This window comes from Gavia stellata, chromosome 14 (assembly GCF_030936135.1).
Source record: "Gavia stellata isolate bGavSte3 chromosome 14, bGavSte3.hap2, whole genome shotgun sequence".
In the NCBI taxonomy this organism is placed as follows: domain Eukaryota; kingdom Metazoa; phylum Chordata; class Aves; order Gaviiformes; family Gaviidae; genus Gavia; species Gavia stellata.
In genome coordinates this window covers 267,281-288,186 of record NC_082607.1, presented here as the reverse complement: position 1 = coordinate 288,186, position 20,906 = coordinate 267,281, and the positions used below count along the sequence as shown (strand labels likewise).

Here is a 20,906-nt window from a genome sequence, read left to right as displayed (position 1 = left end):
CCTCTTTTATTTGGAGCAGCTATCTCTTCTTAAGCTTCCCAAATTGGGAAAAATCTGCTCTACAGTTAAAGAGCCAAGCCTTGCAAAATTCTCAGAAGTTACTTAAAATAGCAGAATTCCTTAAATTTCAAAGGAGAGGGTGAGTCACATACAGCACAGACGTTTACTGTCACCCACCCAGGGAAATGTAAAGCCACACGCTTTAGTCCAGTTGCATTCAGCAGAGCACTTAAGCACTTAGCTTAAAACACGTACCAAGGACCCTAGCATTAAGCTTTGTTTAAACAAGAGATTTGCCGAACAGGCATTTATACTGAATCAGACCTCTATGGTCTACTGCAAGCCAGCCACAAAAATCAATAGTGTTAACCAAAAGCAAAGTACCCTGCCACACCTAAATTGAGGACATGAGTTGTGAAGGAGTAATTTCCAGTTACTGCTTGCTTTGCTTTCCAACCTCCAGCTGCCTCCTGATGTCTGATACATCCATGGGGACCCGCACCGTCAGACCATCCATCGACTTCTTAATGCACACCTGGCAGCCAAGGCGAGATCTGAGAAGAAAACACGGAGTGAGGCTCATCTGTTCCCACAATAAAGGCATAAATTCCCCACCCACATTGGGATGTCTGGTCCAGGCTGGGTTTTCACTAAAGTTCCTGTTAAAGGTCTCCTGTGCCCCAAGAGAAAGCAGCTTTAGAGGCACAACCGTAACACAGAATAAGTCCTGTCCCCTTGGAAACAGGTGCCAGGTGCTGGGAATCTGCCTCAGAGGCTTGAGAATCTACTGCGATCAGCAGGGAGGCTTACGTCTCAGTGAGTCCATACGCCAAGTCCAGCATGTCCAGCTCTTCATCTGAGATGGCATCCAGCTTTTGGAAGGTGTCCTTCTCAAAGATGAGGTGACAAGTGGAGCAGGCCAATGTCCCTTCACATGCACCTGGTGGAGAAACGAGAGAGTGACAGCAAATCAGAAAAAAACAAGGGGATGAGAGAGATCATCTTCGGGAGCATGAGAAAAGGTCCCTGAACAGATCTGGAGCATGTCAAAAGAGATACCAGAAAACACAATATCTGGATGCAGATTTCAGCCTGCCTCTTCTCTGGGAGGATCACAATCAGTTTTCAAATTCGTACGTCAACTCTAACCAGCCAAACATATTGACAGAGGCCGCTGGAATCCCAGCAGTGATGGTGTGGAAGTTGCACTGCCATCTCAGCGTGGTAAGCCAGCCCAGCAAGCAGCTGTTGGGGAAGAGGAGCTGGCTTCATAGTCTCACCAGAACACGGTGGCATGTGTACAGTTGCACTATTCCCAGGTACCCACTGGTCACAGCAGACATGTAAATCCTAAGAGCACATACCCTTGTGCAACACCTACCAAATCCATCAATGGCCAAGTTTTGATTGACTACCACTTCCAGCAAACTCTGCCCTTCTTTGGCTGAGGCCGTAAGTCGCTCTCCATCGCGATTTATAAAATGCACCGTCACCTGGTCTGCAGAGCTGTAAGACAAGTTTGCAAAAATCAGGAGCTCACCCTTTCCTGCATGTCCACTGTCAAGGTCTTTTGGCTGAGCACTAGAGACATGGCACTTGGAGGGAAACGTGCATACAAACACTTTCTAGAAAGATTACACCACACAGGTCTGATTATCGGTTCTCAGGGGTGGGCAAATTTGAGTTGATCCAAAATATTTCCCAGATTTTCTAACATCCCTCAGAATAAGTGTTTAGATGCGCATGAACAAGTGCAGATGCTCTGCACCCACTGCCTCTGCTTGGGCTGGCTGGCGGAGGGAGTGTTTGCAGGCAGACAAAGCGTTTGCAAGCCCTGGGCCTGGGATGTAACAACAAGAGAAGTGCTCAGGATCAAATGCTAATCACGCAATAAGGAGTGTTGTCATTCACATTTTGTTTCCCTTTCCCTTCCCAAGGGGATTACTTGATGACCGTTCCTTTTCTGCTGCTTGTTCTTTCATGAAGTGCCCACTCCTTCCCTGAACTCAATCACAGGGAGCCTTGTTGTGATGGCACATGCTCCACCCCAGCTTTCAGAGCGACCGTACTGAGTAACCTCCTCTGAGCTGATGTGATCCTTGCTCGGGAGAAATTGCTAGTTATTTTGACAACCTGCAAGAGAGTTAAGAACAAGGCCATCAGCATTGCTCAGTGCTGACTTGAAGGAACTGCATCTACAAGTAAGAGGGAAACAGCATCCACTTTATCTCCTCCAGACCAGGCTCTCCCCACCACTGTGGAGAAGGCTGTCACCCTCAACAGCAGTGTCAGGGATTTCTCACCAAGACAGTATATTCTGAAACCATCTATTATATTTGCCAGGGGAAGCACATGAGCAAACAGTGGGTTTTCTCAGTGTACCTACCCAAACTGTCACTTAGAAGCAGGAGGTCCCAGTTACCCAAAGGTCCCACCTCTTGTGCTGAAACAGAGCAGCACCCTGCAGTCAGTGGATATTTTGCCCAGTACCTCTCAATGTGGCCCTGCCCAAGTGCCATCATCTCAAAGCCCAGAACATTCTTCAGTGGCAGAAGCTGGGTCCACACTCTTCTCTTCCATCAGGCCGACAACACACACCATTATCCCAGATCTCTGGAAAGATCCACGTCTGTCTCCCACAGCTCTGATAAACTCCCAAGCACTAGCAGTGTCAGCGCTGCGCCACGGCCTTGCTACTGTCATTTCTGGCATAGGAAGAAAGAACCACAGCCTTGAAGATAGAGTGAATTTCGCAGTGAAAACTGTCCAAGCTCACAGTCCCCGGATTTTTCACACTTGCACAAGGCTGAGTGAAGCAGCATCCAGCTTCTTTCAATAAAATTGCCGTTTGGTATAGAGCTTGGTAACACTTCTCCTGGAAGCCCTGGCGTCAATGAAGTGAACAGTGAGTATGGCTCAGAGCGCTGAGGATTTCTAGCATTATCTCCCGATTTCTTGCAATGTCTTTGCAGCATACACTGAATACAAACTATCACAGCCCCGGAGTCACACCTTAGAGCAAACCCACCAGCCAAGGAAGTGCTGTAGTGTCTACACTCCTCTGTGCCAGGCATCCTCTTGGGAAGTCACAGAGACTGGGAAGAGGAATTGGTTCAATGGGAGTTGTCCCTGGGATAGCAACACCAGCAGCTGAAAGGATTTACCCTGGCTGCTCATCCTTCTCTGCTCTGTGGCAGACGAAAATGAAGCATGTGGAGATCTCTGCTGATTTCCTTTTAACATTAAGCACGGAAATATATAAGGATCAAGTTCCTTTGCTCTTTCTTCACTCACAGGAGGCAGAGGTGGAGTACAGGGGATGTATCCAGCTGAACAGGAGACAGGAAAGAATTCCTGTAAAAGCGTAATGGAAAAGGGGGAAGAAGTGTTCTCCTCTTTCAAGTTTGCAGGTCTCATTCATTCCGCTTCGCATAAGTCACAATCATCATCTAGATCTAATCCCACTTACCTGCTGACAAATCATTGCAGTACATCTCTAAGTGATTCAGGATGCTGTTTCTTAAAATGTTGTTACTTGGACTTCATCAGCAAGACTTCAGGCACAGAGAATACTAAACAATTATCTCTTTGGAAAGCCAATCCCCATGTTCTAGCAACATTTGGAAGTGGAGAAAAGAGATGAAACAATATTTTTTGCCTTCTCCGCTCTTTTGTTGTCAGCTGCATCTTGGTTCAGCTAGCAGGAGCAGAACACGGGGGCCACTGTACCTTCATGTGAGGAGGCCGGCTTCCTGTTTTTCAGAAGGCTTCAACAGAAAACAATGCCAGGGCCATTAGTCTACAACAGGGTCCCCTGGTTATGAAAACAGCTGTGAAGTTAGCACTGAGACCGTGCTGCAGAGGGAAGAGTGTCCCATGTGCAGAATGGAAAGATCACATTGCAGTCACACTCAATCAAGAAGGACCACTCTATTTCCCTAAGCAAACAGCCAAAGAACATCTTTAAGACAGTTCAGTCTCCTTCATAGAGACACCCACAGACATTTCTTTGTAAATAAGCAATTTAAAGACTAGTTCTCAAATGTCAAAATAAAACAAAACAACCCCCTCTATATTTTGATGGATTAGACCGATTTATTATTTTTTTATGGCAAATAGGCTGGTTTCCTGGCAACGTTGGTTTTACAGTTATGGGTGAAATAACCTGTTACACAATAGAAATGGTAAAGTCATAGGACTTCGCTTAATACTACAACTCAACACATTCTTCAACAGGATAATGCGAGCTGGCTGCCTGCAAGCAGAGTGTTGGAGCCAACAATCCCTTAAGATGCACACATATTTATTGGCAGAAAGCTTCACTTGTGTTGTCTTTGAGGCACCTAGAGCTTCAGCTGACATCAGTCCCAGGAGAATCCCTGCACCAGGCTCCTGCACATGCTAGGGGGATTTTTGTTCCTGCAGTTCCTCCTGGACACGGCCCTGCTTTGACTGTTGCTGCCAGTTAAATGAGCCATGAGACAGCTGAGTTGCAGCCAAGGACAGCACACAGAGTATCCAGTTAGGTATGAGGACATACAGATGCTACTGCCACAGGCTCTCTGCCTGACTTTGTGAACTGCTGCACCCAGGCTTGTCCACTTCTTGAGAGCAGGGATGATGCCAAGCATGCCTGACCACCACACAGAGAGCACCTGTAAGCAGCTTCTCTCTCTCCGCTGGCTGTAGGGGAAATTTTAGCTGTTTGTCCGTGTTCTTAGTATAGGTGCCTCTGTTGGGGGCATAAACCCAGCCCGATTACTCCCTGACTGAACTGAACAGTGAAAATATCTCCCACAGACCCACTCGCATACTGGCCTAGTTGTCTCCATATCCCCCGAATCAGTCCCAGGCTCGAGTCTCCTCTGGAGGCCACCTGGTTTGGGTACCCAAGGCTTCAGGAGAGCCCAGAAAGAAAATATGTAGCTTTTATTTTCTATTTACTTTTGGATTTGTTTATTGGTATTTTTGAAACTATGAAAAAATTCCTTTCACATTTTGTTAAGAAAATAATTTCGAATGAGGATTTTAAAAACAACTCAAAATTGATTAGACTGAATTTTGCTTCATTTAGGCTGAACTATTTTACAATGGTATTGCTGTCACAGGGCACAAGGTCAGAGCTTTGGAAAGATCTTATCAGGATGTGACAAACTCAGCACTGCAAGTTCAACGCATGCCAACTGATTATTCCCTTTTAAAAAAAAAAATCTCAAACTTTCTGTGAAGCAGGGAACTAGGTGAAGGGGGTTTCAAGAAGGTTCTTCTCCCTGTCAGTGTTTTTCCCTAAAAGATACTTTCCAAGGCCATACAAAACAGCAAGATGCCTACAAGTACTGCCAGAGATAACTTCATAAGCAATAAACCAATTAGGAAGAAAACCCATTGATAACGAGTCTTCATAAATCCCATTAAGCAGGGTTATCAGTATAACTTTTCTCTAAGGTCAGATAGCAAAATGGTTTATTGTACTTTCTGTGATACTGTTTGGGTCTTTTTCTCAATTTCTAGCAGTTTACAGTCTGACCCAGATCGTGCTGGTCTGGGAGATCTACAAATTCCCTTTATTTTGCTCAGAGAAATGCAATCGCCTTCTGAATTATCCCTAAGGAACAGGCAGAGGAAAGACTGGCAGGGAGCCTGCAGTAGTTCCTGCTGTAGGAATACAAATGAGTACTCTGTGCCAAGCAGCCTCTCTGGTCAGTCCCATCCTTCCGGCAGATGGGGAGGGCCTGCTCCTGTGCCTTTAAGACCTCCTTCTTGAAGAGTGTCCAGCCTTCCTGGACTCCTCTGCCCTTCAGGGCTGCCTCCCAAGGGGCTCTGTCAATCAGGCCCCTAAACAGGCCAAAGTCAGCCCTTTCAGATGACCGTCCGGGAGTCCTCCACCCTGTCAGGGACCAGATGCATTTAGAGGCATTTCTAAACACAAGCTTCTGACCAGTTTCCACCACAGAGTTCAACTCACAAACTCAACCACCATGACAAACTGCGTGTGCTGTCCCGAGCAAGCAGCCTCAGCAAAGCCCAGCACAAGTCACTGGCCTCAGGAACCTGGCAGGACACCAGCGCTGTGGGCTTGTACAGCCCCTCGCACCTACAGCCACCATCTGGGTGGCTGAGCACTTGAGCCAGCTCCTCCATCTCCCTGTCAAGAAGAGCACACCAGCAAGGCACGAGAGCTTGCAGTGTGGCTTCCCATACCGTAAAGAGGGCATTTTGCTCCCTGGAGCTGCAGACATCATCAGCTCCCTACTCTGCCTTTACAGCACCAGGGACAAGAAACTCAAGAGAATTTGCAGTTCCCAGAGCAACCCAGTGGTCATCCCAGCTTCCCTGAGGCAGGAACACAACAGGCTGGCGGCCCAGATGTCCGACACGCCTTGCCCACCAACCCCACTCCTCAAAGGCTGGTGACCCAGCCCCCATGGTCAATGGACTCTTGTGCCACGTCGTCATCTTCGTGGTCCGGATCCAGGCCACTAGCTGTGGCCTCCACAGCTCCAGAAACAGGGAGCAGAACCTCTCACAGACTGGCTCCCTGCACCACCTTGCTCCCATCAGCATCTGCTTAGCCTACGCTTCCTTGTCCACCACCTCCCGCAGGCCACGTTTCACACTGGCCTCTCTCTTCTCCCCTCTGTGGATCAAGGCAGAGATAAGCACGTGTCCCTCCTGAAAATGCCTTTCCGGATGCAGCAAGGCAGGGTTCAGCCTTTTACTCACCTTGATTCCCCAGGGGCATCCTGGAGCTTGTGTGTGGAGCTGAAGCCTCTTTCTGACCCCTGCTTAGCTGGCGTGTGATGCTGCTCAGGCACCCCACAGAGATAAATAAAGCGAATTTTGCTCATGTTCAGTCCACTTCGTAAGGGTCGCATGAGCCCCGAGATGCCTTGAGCTATCATGCTGCTTAGGGTCCTGCTCCGTGTCTCCTGGGCTGTCGTTTGTTACAAGGCCAGCTAGACTAAGAGTTATAAGTACAGCTGGGGGGGGGGGAAGAAAGAAAAAAAAAAAGAAAAAACTAGGACAGCCTCCCTGGGGGTGGAGGGAGGGAGGGAGGGGAAGGAGGAAGGAAGGATGAGCAAAGGGGTTGTGCTTGGATCTTGCTGCAGTCCAGCCCGTCGGGACATGGGAATTGGGTGAAGCACAGTACTGTGAGCATCATCTCCACATACCAGTCCCCAAGCAATGCTCATCTTGTTTTGCCTTACAGATTTCCCTTTTAGGAACCAGTCCTAAATCCAGTTTCAGGAGCAATATTCACTGCAATGTCTAATCATACAAGGGGTTGCAAGCTGAGGGCTGGAAGAGCAGACTGGCAGGAGCACTGATGGCTGCTGCCCCAGGAAGAGAGGGGCATGCCAGTTCTTACGGCAACAGAGGAAGAGTAAGACTTACGGATTCTGCTCTTGACATGGATGTTGTCCAGCCACATCATTGCCTTCCCCAATACTACAGGCTCCCAGCTCTAAAATATGAATATTCACTTACTTGACAGGAAGGTGAGTAAGAAGCACCCACACTTTGCTCATTTGTTAAATTCTCTGCTGAAAAGTGCCATAAAGGCACTAAGTATCATTCATTTCACACTAACTGATACTGCATGCTAGTGAGACGTCTGTAGAAGAAAACTCCAATTTATTCCCAGAAACACTGTCACTAGTTTAGTCTACGCTCCTCTCCAGGGTAAATCAATTTCCTCAAGGACCAAAATGCAACAGCAGAAACAGTTTCAGTTCCTGGTTTTTGTGGAGTTTGAGAACAGCTCTCATCTCAGGAGCTTGAATCGTCCCTAATACCAAATTAACAGTTCACCATTTGGTAGGGATGCTTGCTTTAATCAAGTTTTTTAACGTATTAGTAGCCAGTATAAGCAAAAGCCTTTGAAACTGGACTCTACTCAATCCATACAGGGGAGCGACACTACAGCATAAAAATGAGAACTGGCTGGAAAATACTCCCCTCAACACACACACAGTGGATTCATAGTTTTGAAGATAACTGGAAAGTTTTGGCTTTTCACCCCAAAATGAATATTTTCCACCCAAAGCTTTCAAGTTGGAAGGGGATGCTTAAGCTTTCTGAGAAAAGCATCGAAGATCTTAAAGAGCACAAGTATTTTCCGTAAGGGGGGAGGGGAATCCTATTTGTCAGTGCAATAAAGTTTTGAAGGCAAGTGTCCAAGCATTCAAACACACCACTGAGATAGCTTCAGTGGAAAGAAACTCATGGGCAATGCATTAAGGATTAAAAAAAGTAAAAAACATTTTTTCTTAGGGGGAAATCCAGTTTTTAAAACCACCTACTTCTACTTTGCATCTGGTAGAGCAGCACAGAGGAATATTTCATTCTGCCTCACTCCTATTTACCAAGTGCATGCTGGGCATTACTGCTCCCATGACAGGACACACGCAAGAGGAATATGCGGTGCTCTGCTATGGAGGGACATGATCTGAGATAACTTAGAGTCGTATTTGCAGGGCATCACTGACCAAAGTCTCTTTGCTCCTTTTGCTGAACATGGGTGACACTTCCTAGCTCAATGTGTGATGGGCTTGGCAACCGGCAATCACAGCCTTGCAGCACCCTCATGCCAGCCCCTGCTGGTCCCACAAATGCATTTTCTTCTGCTGCAGGATTTGCCCCTCAGGTTTTGTTCAGGCCAACAGCTCTGTGAGCAAAGGGAGGATGGGATGAACCACTAAGTATCACTAGGATTTTAATCCAGAGTGAGTGCTACCCCCAAGTGCAGAGTCAGTGAGAGCTGCCGTCTGCCAAGAGGCACCCATGGCACATCCCTGGGAGCAGCAGGGCAGGGGTACAATGTCAAAGCAGGGATGCCACGTAGCAGGCATGGGTGCCCATCAGACTGCCCAGCCATGCCCAGGATCACTGGGACTTCTCTGTAATTCCACCCCTCAACCCCAGGTAATGTAAAAATTCCTCATTTCAAATCATTTATAGAACATCCTTCGAAGGCTTCCCTCCCCACCCTCGCTTGTATCACAGGCAGTGAGGAGAGTGGTTTGTTTCAGCTGAACACAGCTCTAGCCAGTGTCCCTGCTCTGTAGCCTCTCACTCTCAGGTCAGCTTTTCCAGGTGGTTTGCTCTCTCCTGCAAGCTGCCCTGAATACTTCAGCCTTCAAACCCAAATTCTTGGGCTACAGCTCACCCCTGAATTTAAAATCGCTCTGTGCAGCCTCTGCAGCTGAGAGACTCTGCCCAGTCCTGCCTTCGCTTTTCAGGCACTACAAGGATGCAGTAGGCAGCCCAGTTCTGTCTCTCAGTCATTTCCGTAGAATGAAAGCAAGGCTTGCCATGAGAGATGCAAGGAAAGGGGCCACAGCACATCCAAACAAACCACAAAGCATCTTATCTCTCCAGCAAACCTTGAATTGAGAGATACATGAGATATATGCGCAGCAGTTTTCACAGCAAGGACGTTTCTGTGTTTGCCTGGCACCGACCTCTCTCCTTGCCAGGAGCTCAGAGCACAGCATGTGACGGGTCAATGCCACCCGATGGGAGAGAGGCCATCACAGAGAGAGAAGTCATGTCTGAGAGCATCATACCCAGTCCTGCAGGGAAGCGAGAAGCAGTGAAGGGGACAACTGTCCTCTGGTGAAAGCAGGAACAACCCTGCTGGGGTAGGAGAGAATCATGCTGTATACTGAGTTCAGACAGCCTGTCATAAGGTCTTTGAAACAGGGGGAAAAGGGCAGAAGGAAGATCTTTTTCCCTCCTCTCCCCCACTCCATCTAGCAGCAAGCCTAGAAGTGAAAGCAGCCTTTCCAGAGTAAGCCATTGTTCATTTAGCCCAGGACATAAAAATTGAAAGCTTTGCAAATAACCACCCCTCCCACAAAAAACAAACCAACCAACAAAAAAAAACCCAACCCAACACAGCAAAAATATCCTTGCTTTGGAAGAAGCCATCAAAATACTGTTTTGGAGGTCAGCACACACTATATGGGCAGGACAGACACAGCTGAAGTGAATCTTTAGCTGTGTTTCACAAAATTGGGCAGAAACCAAGTTTCCACCAAGTTTCCACCAGTGTGCACACGCGCACTACCCCCCACCTCGCCTCTTGCTTGCCAGCAGGCCACACTCTGCTGTCAGTGCAGTGGCTGTGCCGACACATGTGGCAATGTGTTAGCACACGCTGGGAAGGAAGTGGTTTTTTACCTTGAAATGCATCGCCCAATTTCTTCTGCACCACACAAAGAACAGTTTGCCCCCCCGCCCCCAGTCTAGGGACTCTCTTGCAAGCGTCCAAAACAGCTACGAAGTGCCATTAACTCCACCTCATCCCTGATTTCTGCACAAGGGGTAAACAGATTGAAGTCAGCACTGCACTGATCCAACAAGAAGTTACACAATGCCATTGCAGCCCTCCACAGCCAGAAGCACGCTCAGACTTCTCAGATACCAGACCCAGCTCCTCTGACCACCGTTAGTTTCAGTCCTTCCGTGGGCCGGCTCAGCAAACACATAGGCATAGTCAGCACAAGGCAGACTTGCATTGGTTCCTTTGGGCAGAAGACACTCTGTGCAAACAAGCTCTGACAGAAGGGCTCTTCTATAAACTTTGTGGCTTCCAAGAGACCCTAGATGGAAGGTGTAAGATTACCATATTAGTCTGCTGCCTCTCTGAAAGCAGATTGAAATCATTGTGTAATCCTGTAGTTATCAATATACACATTAATGTAGTTTTAGTGATGCTGCAGCTCTGGGGTTGTGAGAGTAACTCCACTAGCATTTGCATCAAGATTTGATACATTTGATAAATTAAGGGAGGAGGAAGTTCCTCTGCAAAGGAGCGGAAGAAGAATCAGAAGGAGCTAGAAGAATGAGGAGAGGCAACCTGTCCTGCAGCAGAACAGCCACAAGAGCAGGAGAGGGAAGAGATAGAAATCACACAAAAGTCAGAAACCAACTGGCCCCTATCCATGAGCAAGCTGCAACATATGCAGAAAGATTACAGGTGTCATCCCAGCAAGCAAATCAACACCCGTTTGTTCCAATACTGGAGCATTTTATCAAATCAGTATTTGATAAAATCCCAGGTGCTCAACAGTGGAGCTCCCAAAGGAAAAAAGTGTCTGGAGGGGAGGGAAGAACTGAGCAAGCAGCTCGACAAATCATGACAAAGCTGAAGGCCAGCACTGTGCCCCAGTAGAGAAGTCATCGCTCCTTTATTGTTTGGAGCAAGTAGAGCTGGCCTATGCTCTCCTCCAGGTTTGTGGGAAGGCAGGCAGTCTGGGCACGCGAAGGGCACAGAGCTGGAAGTCTGAGCTCAGTTCTGTGAAATGGGCCACCAGGTTCAGCCACAACTCTTCTGCCCTGGAAGAAACACATTATCCTCTGTGCCTTGTTTTACCTCTCAAAGAAATGGGGGAAGGGATTCTTGGTTGGCCGCTGAGGAGTGTGAGTGAGGGATGATGGATAAAACACACCTGAGACAAAGAAGTGCTCTTGCCAGAGCTGCACTGGCTCAGTTGCTGCCAAGAGGTAGCCAGAGGCAAGCCCATGCTGTTCCCAAGAGTCAAGTCTCAGGGACTGTAGTCAGAGCAGCAGGCACACAGACCCAGGAATAATGAAGGTTTCCAGAATGCAGCCTTCGTTCTTAACTTGAACAGCAAGAACAGCCTACCCTTCACCTCCTACCAAGCCCACCACCTCACAAATACTCCTGTAAGGACACAGATACAGGCTGCTTACATACACAGAACTAAAGCCACTGAACAAAACTAAAATTACCCTTCCCCATTGTCACTATGAAAACCCATCAACCACCTTTCCTGTTCCAGAACAAGCTGCTAATGAAAGCAAATAGGACCACTGGTGCTTGTTCTGCTTTCTCCAAGCCCACAGGACAAGGTACAGAGTGCTGCCCCAAAACAGATGTACTGACACAAACCTGCAGACGGAGTACTTACATCAAGTGTGCTCAAGTCTCAGATACTGTCTCGTAGAGGCTGGAGGCTTGGGGGGAAGACTATAAGTGTGCCTCAGTTTCTACATCTCCCCAACAAGACTACCGTTCGCCTGCTCCGACCTTTCTCTAGCTGTTCAGCAACCTTCTGAGAATCACTAGAAACAAAAGGAGCAAGGGCCAAATTTTCACTGCTGGAAGCAAGAGGGCAGTAATGCAATCATCAGAGATGGGTTAACACTACAACAAGGAAACAAAATGAATTCACAACAGGGCTTCTTGACAGCAGCCCCCTCTGGCAATGCAGTTGCTGCCTGGCTGGGTGAAGGCCACTAAGAAGTTATAGTGCCCCAGCCAAGGCCTTTGCTTGCAGATGCTGCTTCTTCAGTCAGTCAAGGATGCTTTAAAGATGGATGGGAGTGCAGTACTGCTGCATGTGGGGTATAGACAGCCTTCACCATAACCTCCCAGCTCAAGAGCAGTCTATTCTACATCCCCTTGACCCTTCAGTCAGTCTTGATGACTGAAGATCAGCCCCGGCTTCTATTTCTTTAAAAGATGATGCACAGCCAGAGGCAATAGAAATCACCGGTGCTTGTAATTTTCCAACTAGCTTTGCTGACCAGAAAGCTGTATCAATACCTGCTCAGAGCAAGTGCATTCAACAGAAGTCGGAGCTACAGTCCCTTCCAGGAACTCCCAATATGCCTTTCTGCAGTCTCAGCACTACCCCTTTCCTTACTGTCTCCACCTCATTCTTTCCTCCATTTTTCCCTATAGCCATTTCATCCTGCCATCTATCCTGAGAAAGTCCATCTTAAAATTACTAGTAACTTTCAGAGACCTATCACTTGGCACTAGATGTTCATTTAGGCATTGTTCAGTCATAAGGACCTGCACCCTTGTCCACAAACTGCACTTAGAGCTGCAGACCTGCAAGACAAAAGCCAGCCTCAGCCTAACATTTGATGCATTGAGACACAGATCCTTTTTCTTACAGATAAGTTAATTTTTCTGCAAGGGGGACATTAACATCGTACGTTGAGTCAACTTGCACAAGGGTATGCACAGCAGTGAGGGGCTGACATCAGTCACAGACAAATTACGCTGTTCTCTGCCAGTTGTCACGTGCTCCGGTTATACACTGTTATAAGATAATTAGACTGTATGCCCAAGATTAAGTTATGCATAGCTGCAAAGCTGGCACTCAATAGAACAGTCATGCTGATTGTACAAGGCAAACAAGCCATACCTCAGTTATTCTCTGCTTTCTCACTGGGAGATAGTCTGCCTTTGTAGATGTTCAAGCAGCTGCCATACAACTGTATGATTATCATACCTTACCCTGTATATTGCATTATCAAGCTTTACAAGGTGTTAGAAAACAGCTATTAGATGCAGCTACTTAATGGAGAGCTACTACAGAATGACACACCAAGTCTGAAGCCAAGTTACAGACAGAAGCAGCAGCTTCTAGGACCAGCTAATATGAGAAAGGGGAGAACAAATCTTGTTTGGTATCTCAGAGACTATCTACTGGCTCCACGACCCAAAACAGATTTCAAAAGGATAGTGCTGTCAAAAGGCAGTATCCTACCTTGGTAAGTAGGGACCAAAATTTAACCTAGTTCCCTTACTAAGTTGCCATAGTTACTAACAGTATCCTACACAAATTGACCTGAACCAATAACCATGGCATCAGGAGGTGTTCACATTCTATTATTGTTCAGCACAGAAAAAAAAAAAAGAAGTGGCTAGAAGGCTACTGAGCCTGCTCATCTGTTCACTGAGAATCTTACACCAGGTCATGTGAAAAATAAAAATGCCCATGTTCCCTCCAACTGTATTAGCCTGAGCAAGCAACCGATAAGCTTGTCATCCACCTAGACAAGTCCCTACAAAGACTTGTCCACATCAGAACAAATCAGAATTTTGAGACCAACCCCATGCAGTTCCCTGTCTTAGAAAGTGAAAACAAGAAAAGGAAAAAGCAATCACAGCCTTATTTCTACAGTTGCACTGACTCCAAGTATGAAGACAAAGTATCCTAGGCCAAAGGCATTAGTCCACCAGATAGATTTATCTCAGTGGAAACTTGACTCTGAGTTACTTTGCTTTTTTTTTTTTTTTAGCGCTCTTAGTAAGTTGCACTGCTTAATAAGGCCACATTCCAGAACCTGCAAAAAGACAGTGTTTCTGGTCCCCAGCACTTCTGAGAGCCTTTTATGCTCCAGTCTGTCCCTGTCCCACAAACAAAAGCATCTGAGCCTCCAACACTTGTAGGTGTAGCCTAAACTGGATCTGAAACGTATCACAAACAGAACAGCAAATCCAGCAGAAGCTGTCTATACAAATGTGCTGGTTTTGGCATTAAATAGGCATTAAATACAAATTTCTGATTCTAAACTACAAAATGCCTTCCAACAGATTAGAAGAATCAGGTGATTTGGAGATTTTTTTTTTTTTACTACCTGGTCCTGCACAGAAGCAGCCTTCAGTCATTAATGCTTTGCATTTGATTTCTTCCAAGACAAATGGAACATAGATATACCTAACCAGAGAATTACTAAGCCTCTTAAGCCTCCACAGATACAGGCAAAGGAATGCCATGAAAGCTAGGCCCCTCATGCAGAAGAGTAATCCGTCTGCAAGCACAGAGACCTCAGAGACTCCAGAAATTTAAGCATAAGCTGAAAGGTATTGTCCATCAAGAAGCAAGGGCAATAAAAACAGCAAGAACCCCATTTGTGAGAGTAACCTCCCCAGACCAGTGCAACCTTCACTTGAAGGCTGCAGTAGCGTTGAAGCAGACACACAATTCTTCCAGCAGTGTTCGGGTTTTTTGAATCCTGGAAGGAAGAACAAGAAAGACCCACCTATGGAAACTGGATCTGTGCCAAGTCTGGTGGGGACTGCAGAAGTCTCCGTTGCTCCACACTTCACGTTTATAGACAAATTCAGGTTTCTCCCCTAGCAGCACATCTCCAAGCACTAACATGTTCTGATGAAATCTCTGCCTTATTTTGCAGCGCAGCAACCATAAGGCAAAGGTTCTGCAAAGCCCCTGTTCACAACCACACGCAAAGCGGCTACAAAGAAAGATCACACAGTTCATTAGCAGAAAGGTGGCAGTAGCCCTGCTCTTCCGTCATTGGACCCAGTCCTGAGACCTCAGGAAACACAGGTAGCGACAGCCACAGCAAGGTAGCCACAAGACAAATTGGGTTGAAATCCCCGGTACAGGGACAGGGCAGGACAGACCCAGCGGGACATCAGGGGCAAGCAGCAGCATCAAGGCCCAGCAACCCTCTGCATGCGAACCTGGTCGTGCATGCACATAGGTCTGGGCATGGCACAGCAGGCGCTCACCAATGGCAAGTTCCAACAGCAGCTCCTTCTCCTCCATTTGACTGGTCCATTTGCAAGTTAAACATGATATAAGTTTATACTCAGTGTCTCCACAAAGAAATGTGAATTTCAGCACTGTCTCCAGTCAGATAGCTTGGAGGGCTGAGGAGGGGAAAGGGATGTTATTCAAGCAGTTGCTTTTCAGGATGCAAGATCAATCTCCTTATTTGCGAGAGTGCTACAAGGCTGACCTCTCAGGAACCACACGGCAGACCTGTTTAGCTTGGAGACACCATGCTAGACTCAGAGGAAGCCTTAAGTAACCAGCCAGACACCACCTGCTGAATTTCTCTGAACTTTATTGGCACTTTAGGAAGAACAGGGTACGGATTTTAACAACTCCTCCAAACAGGAAAAAAATGCCTTAATATCAAGGTTCTCTCTGCAGGTAAGCACATGGACCCATGAATTACTCCACAACCTGAAGGAACTGGTGTTTTATTATAATCCAGTAAAAAGACTGGTCAAAAAACCTGAACATAATTTACAGCAAAAAAAATAAAACAAGAAAAAACAAGCCAGGCAAACATTTAATAAAGTACTTCCCTTCCCCCCACCCCCAAGAGGAGTAGTTATCCAATTAAACGGGAACATGGAGAGGAAGAAGAACAATTCACTGTATTCCAACAAATAAAAAACACGACTACAAATCTCACCGTAATACTGAAAGCTTCTTACATTAGTTTTCTTGCAAAATATCATTTCTTTACAATACAGTATACATTTCCAAGGGAAGGAGGACCATAAACCTATCCTCCATCCCATGACTAATATTTTCTAATTGTGCATAGCTAGAAGTATTGAAATCAAAATATCATTAGATACCACTGGAATATAATACTGGTTAAGAGGAGGCAGGGCTGAAACAACTACAAAGAGTTAGGTGGACTCAACTGCCACAAGCTGTTCTATTCCTACATTGGACCATTTGGAATTAGACCAATTAAAAAACCTATAAACAGAAGTCAGGCCAGCATCATAATACATGAGCTCAGCAGTGTTGTGTGACCCATCAAAGCAGAAAAAGTTTACTGGTTTATTATTTGAACACATATTCCAGGCACCATACACCAGCTTGTTAGGAAGTTGTTAAAATGTAATACAGGCTTTTCTCCCCTCAAATGCATCAATAGTTGCCCATGAGACAGAGCAGAAGTACTGAGAACCAGCTTTAAAGCACCAAAACAGAAGAAGTGTAAAGGTTGTCTGTCCCCCAGTAATGACACTCATATGGAACCAGTGCCAATAACCCTTCAGTATAGAAATACGCAAATCAGTTCTGCCAAATTTAACTGCAATCTTTCATTTGTGACTTTCAAAGTACTGAGGCATGTGGTTTTGGTCAACCAAAAAGCTTACATGCCGTATCCCCCCCAAAAGTACGCTGTGTCCAGGGGACAGAAGGGGCCTCCCACATGACTTCTCTGGATGTTTAGAAGCAACATGCTAAGCTATGCTCTTAACAGAGGTTGGTTGGCAGGTATTTGTGTGGATCTCCATGCAGACTTGTATTGCTTCCAAAATAAAATACAACACTGGTAATGTTGTTTCCAGCAGCCCAAGGAATTCTTGGGGAAATACTGCAGTTTATTAACACTGTCATGAACATTTCTTTTTGGCACAGTCCCCCTTTACCTTCCCCATAGACCAGGGAGCTGAAAATGCTCTAGCATTCAGATGTTTTCCTTCTCTCACCACTAGCAGTGTTACCATACAAAGGGGGAATCCACAAAACCGAGCAAGTCACAAGATCTAAGATCATGCTAGGCAAGAAAATAAGTCGCAGGCTAGCCCGATGACTTCCTATAGGGACAGGCTAATCCAAGGAGGGCAAAGCCAAGGAGGACTCCATTGTAGGCAGAATCCATTTTTAAGAGGCCTCTTCTGAAGGTTAACATTTCCTTCTATAAAGGATCAAGGCAAAATCCAATTCAACCCTGAGCGTACATGGCTGTTTCCTCCCCAGAAATTGCAGGAAGGATTCTGGGTAGCTACAGCACAGATAGCTTGGAAGACAGGAGGTGATGGGTATTACAACAGCTGGTACAAATGGCTCTCAGAACCACTAGTGTCCCATTTCTAAGAGACAGAGCCTTCTGTTCTCAAAGCTACAAAGGGGCAAAGCATCCTTCTGGGGAAGGAAAAGCACTTGAGCCAGTGATCTGGCAGAACGCTAGTGAGGATTAAGGCAGCAATTGGACAAGTATCTCAGGATCCTCTCCCCTCAAATGCTGCTTGAAGCCAGGAAGACAGACACGGTCTTGTACATGACCCACATACAAGACTAGTTTTTGGTCCCCAGCTGCTGATCACTTTTTATGACTGCATCTAGTTTAAACTAAAGACATCTGAGCTACAGTAGATCTACACACAGTCATAAGGCACCAATGACTATGTGCTAAAAAGGCCTCTTATGCAAAAACCTGAAATCCTGTTCACATTATTAGAAATGTACTAATTCAGCAAGGGAAATACAGCTACAGGAATTTTTAGTCTTTTATATTTCTACCTACCCCTTTAGGTTTCCATTGGCAAACCCAAAAAAGAAGGCAGTGTTCTTTAGCTATCTCTGCCCTACTGGTTACATTCAAATCAGACAAATGACAGTGAACAAAGCCATTTACCGGGAGGCAAATCTTCTGGAAAGCAGGGAAGTCAAGGCTCCAAACCACACTGCATCAGTGGAAATATTCCAAAGGCCTCTTCATGATTAGGAAATTAAAAGTTCCACCATTAAACAACAAAAGGTAACACCAGCAGGAACGCCACAGAATCTGTTTGGTCTGCTTATGTTTGAAGGACAAAAGCTTTGGTCTTTTAGAAAGAAAGTCCATATGCTACCTCCAACCCTTCTTCCTAAGCTCCAGCCTCCCCTCCTCAACTACATGATTCAGACCCTGTATTAAGTCAGAAATTCAGACCCTGGCTACTAAGCTTAATACTGAAGCTTGCGCAAGTTAGTAGGAAGGCACAGTGTCAAACTGTTAGCACTTTACTGTACGTAATTCAGTAAAAGTATCCGCTGGCCTCCCCACCCAATGGGAGAGGACAGCAACACAGCCACTTCAGTAAGCAATACAAAACTAAACGCAGTGAGACTTTACCCAAAGCCAATTTCAGATTTGCCCCAATACATGTTTGCTTTCCCAAGTCACCCCAGAAAGATGTAAATGCTACTCTTTCTTCTGTTGCTTAACTCCAGCATTTGCCCAAAACTCGATAAATAAGACCATGGTCACTCTTCTGTAGTGGTTCCAGCGTAGCACGATTATGAGTGAATGATGGGAGAGGATGGGAAAGAGGGAAGAAGAGAGTGCAGGGCAGCAGGTGCAGGGGAGAGTTTACATGGACTCAAACTCATCAATGCGCTGCTTGGTGTTGCCCTGCCGAATCTGACGGAGGGTCTTGTACTTGTCTCGGCCCAGACGCATGTTCTCAGCATGGATCATATCATTGGTTGTCTTCTTGGTTTCATCCCGAGCATTTGCCAGCTCCGAGGAAAGAGCCTTCGGAGAAGGGGAAACAGATAGCAATGGGTTAGCACATGCCAGAGACTCAAAGCTGGACAAGAAGATTCCTTGCTAATCCTCCTAAAGATTCAATATCCATAGAGACAGGAAACAGATAAGCCCAAATGTTTACTGTTCTGGGCAACCTCCTCTAGCTGACCCTGCTGGAGGCAAGGAAGTAGGACTAAATGATCTTAAGAGGTCCCCTCCAAACTAAACAATTCTGATTCTGTGGAAGTTGTTAATATTTTTTCCCCAACATTTAAAAGGTAGAAAACATCAGGCAGTTTGTCACCCTATTTATCTTTGTCTAGCACAGGAAGAAAGACCATCTCTGATGTACTTCAGAAGAAGAGTCAAGGGGAGGGATCTCTGAAGACAACAGGAGCACCTTGCAGAATTTGAGGAATTACTAGCCTTCTACCACAGAAGAAACTTGCTGCATAAAATAAAGTGCACCTCTGTCACTCTGCCTGTGCATAACCACCACAGCATGATGCAGAACAAATATAGCCTGATGCAAGTCAGGCAGCGAGCAGGCAGCGTAACAAAATGCTTGGAAAGAGTCAACACCAGAACACTAGACTTTCTTATGAAAAGGTGGTACAGCACTGCTCCCTCCATGCTAAGCTCTAGTGGGCTGCTCTCAGGGTTTTCCAATGCAACCCAGTCAGACAAGACAGTTACAGACAGCTGCCTGATAGGAACTGGACCAAGTTCTCCGATTCATTGCAGCCAGGGCTATGAACAGCTGTCAGATGGCTGGCAAGACTCACACAAGCACGCTATGTCTGACAGATGCTGCTTTTTGGCACTGCTTGAAAATACGTCACTACTTCAGTGAAATGGGAGTCAAGTGCCAGGAGACAAGATCTGCCTCTCTGCTCAATGGTTAAGCAGCTATCTGGCAAAATCACTATCACCCCTCTTTCCCCCCTCTTTTTTTCAACACCAGTAACACCTCCCAGCTGCAATTAATGGCAAGAAGAATAGAAGCAGCACCCAGACACACACTGCCTCTGCTGTCAACTTCTTACCTTCAAGTGTTTCTGGACCCGTTCGTTCTTCTCTGCTTCAGTGGTGCGCTCCTCCTCACTGCGGTCCTTGATGGTGGCCTCTGATCGTAGCTCAGCACTGGCTTCTGCTGCATTCTCATCCTGCTCATCATCATGCTCATTCTCAGAGTGCATGGGCTCAGTGACGTGAGGGGTGCTCATGGCAGTCTTCAACTCCTCTTTGGTCTTTTCTAGGTCCTCCTGCACCATCTGTGCCTGCAGTAGGGCATGCCATGGTGAGTTAGTCAATATAATCCTGAGTGCATAAGACTTACTGCAGAAGCGCACAGAAGCATTACTCAGTGCTTATTACAGGAAACCTTGCACCTCTTGCACACTGAAGTGGTATGTTCCACAGCTACTCAGCCAGTCATTTGCAAAATTTTCTGCTGGCTAACACTTCAGAGATTTGAAGAACGGTTATAAATTCATGGAAAATGGTCTATAGGCCTAATTAATCAAAATATTTCTACATAGAGTTAGAATAAGGCACTCATTCCACCAAGAAAAGCAAAGCTGGGTATTTACAACAGTCTCAAGCTTGCAGACATTCTAGTGTGGTATGTAGTGCAGTAGTTTAGTTCACAACAGAGAATGAAGAGCAGCTCCACAAAAAGCACTGCCATTTGCTCAGATTCTTCTGCTTTACCTTCTGTTGCCACTCCTGGGCCTCGCTCTCCTTCTTCTGCCTGGCCAGCTCCAGCTGCGTGATCCTAGCTGTGAGTTCTGCCATCTCAGCAGCCTACAAGAGAAAGGCTTTTAGTGGAGACAAAACCAAAATACTTGCTAAATGAAGCACTTAGTCCAAGTCCTGAATAAAAACAGTATCTCCAACATCTTTTCAGTAAGGAGAAAGCCTTCCTGTAAACTTCAGTCCCACCAATATCACCGTGATACAAGGGAGAAGGAAGCCAAAAATGTTTTGGGTTTTGTTGTGATTTGTTTTTTTTTCTTCTCCTCCAAACAGAGCTACAGAACTCGATTCTTTGAATCCAAACC

General features: G+C 46.2%; 2 protein-coding genes across 2 annotated transcripts in view; both read right to left on the bottom strand.

The window, feature by feature from the left end:
* Window positions 1-433: 433 nt before the first annotated feature.
* Window positions 434-6,902, bottom strand: LOC104252289 (adrenodoxin). The gene is made up of 4 exons (XM_009818371.2): window positions 6,724-6,902; window positions 1,382-1,506; window positions 811-940; window positions 434-554 (listed from the first exon to the last, which is right to left on the bottom strand). The coding sequence occupies exons 1-4, from the start codon at window positions 6,900-6,902 to the stop codon at window positions 434-436; spliced, it is 555 nt and encodes a 184-aa protein (XP_009816673.1).
* An 11,682-nt stretch (window positions 6,903-18,584) lies between these two features.
* The window catches only part of MSN (moesin), a 45,693-nt gene continuing 43,371 nt past the window's right edge, over window positions 18,585-20,906 (bottom strand). Inside the window, exons 11-13 of the mRNA XM_059824245.1 lie at window positions 20,557-20,649; window positions 19,890-20,123; window positions 18,585-18,849 (exon numbers count right to left, since the gene is read on the bottom strand). Coding sequence (XP_059680228.1) covers window positions 18,685-18,849; window positions 19,890-20,123; window positions 20,557-20,649 — 492 coding nt within the window. The 3' untranslated portion in view covers window positions 18,585-18,684. The remainder of the gene's footprint in view (window positions 18,850-19,889; window positions 20,124-20,556; window positions 20,650-20,906) is intronic.